This window comes from Mobula birostris, chromosome 13, assembly GCF_030028105.1.
Source record: "Mobula birostris isolate sMobBir1 chromosome 13, sMobBir1.hap1, whole genome shotgun sequence".
Taxonomy (NCBI): Eukaryota; Metazoa; Chordata; class Chondrichthyes; order Myliobatiformes; family Myliobatidae; genus Mobula; species Mobula birostris.
The window spans coordinates 33244676-33249751 of record NC_092382.1 but is presented as its reverse complement, the minus strand read 5'-3'; the positions used below and the strand labels follow the sequence as shown (position 1 = coordinate 33249751).

Sequence of the window (5076 nt, the reverse complement as noted above, 5' to 3'; positions counted from 1 at the left end):
CCTCCCCGTCTCTATCTCTCTCCCCTCCCCGTCTCTATCTCTCTCCCCTCCCCGTCTCTATCTCTCTCCCCTCCCCGTCTCTATCTCTCTCCCCTCCCCGTCTCTCTCTCTCTCTCCCTCCCGTCTCTCTCTCTCTCTCCCTCCCCGTCTCTCTCTCTCCACTGCCTCGCTCTCTATCCACCCCCATGTTCTCTCTGTCCAGGCTGTTGAGGCAGCCCAGGTTGCCGAGGACCTGAAAGTTCAGCTGGAGGCCGTTCAGACCCGGTTGGCTGACGTTCAGGATGAAATCATCGAAAGCAGCGTGGCCAGAGAGAAAGATGCGTTTAACTACAACAGAGCGCAGGTAGAGAGTGAATCTCCCTCCGCACCGTCCCATCACACACTCCCGGGTCAGACACAGAGTGAATCTCCCTCCGCACCGTCCCGTCACACACTCCCGGGGTCAGACACAGAGCGAATCTCCCTCCGCACCGTCCCATCACACACTCCCGGGGGTCAGACACAGAGTGAATCTCCCTCGCACCGTCCCATCACACACTCCCGGGGTCAGACACAGAGTGAATCTCCCTCCGCACCGTCCATCACACGCTCCGGGGTCGGACACAGGCCGTAGCTCCCTTCAGCCCTCCGGGACGTGGTAGGCTTGACGGTGTGGGACTCTCCCGCGCACAGGAGGACATCTCGAAACTGCGTCGGAAAGTGGAGCGTCAGAAGAAGCCGGATTTGTACACCAACTGCGACGAGATCCTGATGGAGGAGATCAAAGACTACAAGGTGAGGGGTCTCCCCGTGGAGGAGGAGGAGGGTCGAGGGGAGTGGACGGGAGGCGCTGGGAGGGGAATTGGACTACCGGGATGGAGGGGAAGGGATCTACAGTCAAACAATTGACAGTCTCCTCTCTCCCGTCTCTCCAGTCGAAGCTGACGTGCCCGTGCTGTAACGCGCGCAAGAAAGATGCCGTGCTGACCAAGTGTTTCCACGTTTTCTGCTCCGAGTGCGTCAAGACCCGTTACGACACTCGCCAGCGTAAATGCCCAAAGTGCAACGCGCCGTTCGGGGCCAATGACTTCCATCGAATCTACATCGGCTGAGAGAGAGGGAGAGATGGCGCTTCCTCAACTCCCGTACGCTCCCCGCCCCGCGCACCTGCCCGCGTTCTCCCTCCCTGTCCCGCGCACCTGCCCGCGTTCTCCTCCCATCCCGCGCACCTGCCCGCGTTCTCCTTCCCCGTCCCGCGCACCTGCCCGCGTTCTCCTTCCCCGTCCCGCGCACCTGCCCGCGTTCTCCTTCCCCGTCCCGCGCACCTGCCCGCGTTCTCCCTCCCGTCCCGCGCACCTGCCCGCGGTTCTCCCTCCCGTCCCGCGCACCTGCCCGCGTTCTCCTTCCCCGTCCCGCCGCACCTGCCCGCGTTCTCCTTCCCCGTCCCGCGCACCTGCCCGCGTTCTCCTTCCCCGTCCCGCGCACCTGCCCGCGTTCTCCCTCCCGTCCGCGCACCTGCCCGCGTTCTCCCTCCCCGTCCCGCGCACCTGCCCGCGTTCTCCTTCCCCGTCCCGCGCACCTGCCCGCGTTCTCCTTCCCCGTCCCGCGCACCTGCCCGCGTTCTCCTTCCCCGTCCCCGCGCACCTGCCCGCGTTCTCCTTCCCCGTCCCGCGCACCTGCCCGCGGTTCTCCTTCCCCGTCCCGCGCACCTGCTCGTGTACCCTCCCCGTCCCGCGCACCTGCTCGCGTACCCTCCCCGCCCCGCGCACCAGCCCGCGTTCTCCCTCCCCGTCCCGCGCACCAGCCCGCGTTCTCCCTCCCCGTCCCGCGCACCTGCCCGCGTTCTCCCTCCCTGTCCCGCGCACCTGCCCGCGTTCTCCCTCCCATCCGCGCACCTGCCCGCGTTCTCCTTCCCCGTCCCGCGCACCTGCCCGCGTTCTCCTTCCCCGTCCGCGCACCTGCCCGCGTTCTCCTTCCCGTCCCGCGCACCTGCCCGCGTTCTCCCTCCCGTCCCGCGCACCTGCCCGCGTTCTCCCTCCCGTCCCGCGCACCTGCCCGCGTTCTCCTTCCCCGTCCCGCGCACCTGCCCGCGTTCTCCTTCCCCGTCCCGCGCACCGGCCCGCGTTCTCCTTCCCCGTCCCGCGCACCTGCCCGCGTTCTCCCTCCCGTCCCGCGCACCTGCCCGCGTTCTCCCTCCCCGTCCCGCGCACCTGCCCGCGTTCTCCTTCCCCGTCCCGCGCACCTGCCCGCGTTCTCCTTCCCCGTCCCGCGCACCTGCCCGCGTTCTCCTTCCCCGTCCCGCGCACCTGCCCGGTTCTCCTTCCCCGTCCGCGCACCTGCCCGCGTTCTCCTTCCCCGTCCCGCGCACCTGCTCGTGTACCCTCCCCGTCCCGCGCACCTGCTCGCGTACCCTCCCCGCCCCGCGCACCAGCCCGCGTTCTCCCTCCCCGTCCCGCGCACCAGCCCGCGTTCTCCCTCCCCGTCCCGCGCACCAGCCCGCTTCCTCCCTCCCCGTCCCGCGCACCAGTTCGCGTTCTCCCTCCCCGGCCCCGCGCACCAGCTCGCGTTCTCCCTCCCCGCCCCGCGCACCAGCTCGCGTTCTCCCTCCCCGCCCGCGCACCAGCTCGCGTTCTCCCTCCCCGCCCCGCGCACCAGCTCGCGTTCTCCCTCCCCGCCCCGCGCACCAGCTCGCGTTCTCCCTCCCCGCCCCGCGCACCAGCTCGCGTTCTCCCTCCCCGCCCCGCGCACCAGCTCGCCTTCTCCCTCCCCGCCCCGCGCACCAGCTCGCCTTCTCCCTCCCCGCCCCGCGCACCAGCTCGCCTTCTCCCTCCCGCCCCGCGCACCAGCTCGCCTTCTCCCTCCCCGTCCCGCGCACCTGCTCGCGTATCCCCCCCGTCCGCGTACCAGCTCGCGTTCTCCCTCCCCGCCCCGCGCACCAGCTCGCGTTCTCCCTCCCCGCCCCGCGCACCAGCTCGCCTTCTCCCTCCCCGCCCCGCGCACCAGCTCGCCTTCTCCCTCCCCGCCCCGCGCACCCAGCTCGCCTTCTCCCTCCCCGCCCCGCGCACCTGCTCGCGTATCCCCCCCGTCCGCGTACCAGCTCGTGTTCTCCCTCCCCGCCCCGCGGTTCCCCCTCCCCGCCCCGCGCACCAGCTCGCGTTCCCCCTCCCCGCCCCGCGCACCAGCTCGCGTTCTCCCTCCCCGCCCCGCGCATCAGCTCACCTTCTCCCTCCCCGTCCCGCGCACCTGCTCGCGTATCCTCCCCGTCCCGCGCACCAGCTCGCGTTTTCCCTCCCCGCCCCGCACACCAGCTCACGTTCTCCTTCTCTGTCCTGTACACAAACTAGCCCACACTCTCCCCTTTCTCCTCCTCCTGTCCCTCCCGTGGAGTTAGCCGTGTCCCAGTCCTGCTTCCGATCTGCGGGACCTCTCTACCCCTATGCTTTCCCATCCTGTTAACACGTCCTGGGATATTTCTATCCAGTCTCTCTCTCTCTCTCTCTCTCTCTCTCTCTCTCTCCGTCCCTCACTCCCTCCTCCGTCTCCCCGTCATCCCCTGTGTAACCACGTAGTCCAGGTCACAGAATAAAACTGTTCGTGCTTTCCTTCGCTGAGTTTCCCTCGTCTTCTGGGATCCGCGTCAGGTTAAAACGAGGGACTGCTGACAGAGCCCTGGGAGGGTTTCTTCATCAGGGTTGACAGAGGAATTGTGCGGAGAGGAACTTCACACGGGCTTTAGTCTGGCGAAGTGCGTTTTGGGACGTCAGATCAGGGGGTGGTTTCACAGGCCCCTGGAGTGTGTGTTGTCGATCGGAGGGGCCTCGGGGCACAGGGTCCCGGTTCCCTGAAAGTGGGGTTGCAGGTAGATGGGGCGGCGAACGAGGCATTTGGCCCTCATTGGGGCAGGTCCCCGAGTGCAGTCGGGACGTCCTGCCTGCGTTTTTGTGCGCGGCAGGGGTCTTTGCCGGGGCTGGGGGGGGGATCTCGGTCAGCTGGGCGGGTGGGCCGAGGTGCGGCGGGCGCAGTTTAATTCCAGACGGGGGCGAGGAGTCGCGGTTCAGGAAGGACTCCCCCGGCGAACGGCAGGGCCCCGGGGGTGAGAGGGGGGTGGGCGTCGCAGAACAGAGGGGCCTCTGGGCGGGGGGGGGGGGAGGTCACGGGTAGACGGGCAGGGCACCGAGAGGTCACGCCGTGGTTGTACAAGACGTCGGCGAGGCCGCACTTGCGGGAGAGGGGGTGCGCCGCGCCACGTTCCTGGCCGCCCAGCGTCTGCGAGGACCCGACCCCGGGCCCGAGACGCAGATGCAATTACGAAGAGGGCTGCATTTCGTTCGAACATGTGCGGTGGAGAGGGTACTGACCGGCCGCATCACAGCCTGGGATGGGAACGCCAACGTCCTCGAACGGAAAAATCCTACAGAAAGTCATGGACACGGCCCAGTCTGTCACCGGTAAAGTCCTCCCCACCATTGAGCACGTCTGCACGGAGCGTTGTCACAGGAAAGCAGCCTCCATCATCAGGGACCCCCCACCACCCAGGACGTGCTCTCTTCTCACTGCTGACATCAGGAAGGAGGTACAGGAGCCTCAGGACCCACACCACCAGGTTCAGGAACAGTTATTACCCCTCAACCATCAGGAAGGAGGTACAGGAGCCTCAGGACCCACACCACCAGGTTCAGGGACAGTTATCACCCCTCAACCATCAGGAAGGAGGTACAGGAGCCTCAGGACCCACACCAGCAGGTTCAGGGACAGTTATCACCCCTCAACCATCGGGACGAAGGTACAGGAGCCTCAGGACCCACACCACCAGGTTTAGGGACAGTTATCACCCCTCAACCATCAGGAAGGTACAGGAGCCTCAGAACCCACACGACCAGGTTCAGGGACAGTTATTAACCCCTCAACCATCAGGAAGGAGGTACAGGAGCCTCAGGACCCACACCACCAGGTTCAGGGACAGTTATCACCCCTCAACCATCAGGAAGGAGGTACAGGAGCCTCAGGACCCACACCACCAGGTTCAGGAGCAGTTATCACCCCTCAACCATCAGGAAGGAGGTACAGGAGCCTCAGGACCCACACCACCAGGTTCAG

At 67.0% G+C, this 5076-nt stretch overlaps 1 protein-coding gene across 1 annotated transcript; it reads left to right on the top strand.

Moving 5' to 3' along the window:
• The first annotated feature begins 1104 nt into the window (after positions 1–1104).
• On the top strand, positions 1105–3323 carry LOC140207883 (uncharacterized). Its single transcript, XM_072276428.1, has 2 exons — positions 1105–2285; positions 2348–3323. The coding sequence occupies exons 1-2, from the start codon at positions 1105–1107 to the stop codon at positions 3321–3323; spliced, it is 2157 nt and encodes a 718-aa protein (XP_072132529.1).
• Positions 3324–5076: the final 1753 nt, after the last annotated feature.

What these genes read in the sequence shown, in the direction of transcription:
- LOC140207883 (XM_072276428.1), top strand. Translation starts at nt 1,105, where the DNA reads ATGGCGCTTCCTCAACTCCCGTACGCTCCCCGCCCCGCGCACCTGCCC. An exon ending in TCCTTCCCCGTCCCGCGCAC is followed by an intron (nt 2,286 to 2,347) that starts CTGCCCGGTTCT and finishes CGTCCCGCGCAC; the next exon opens with CTGCTCGTGTACCCTCCCCG.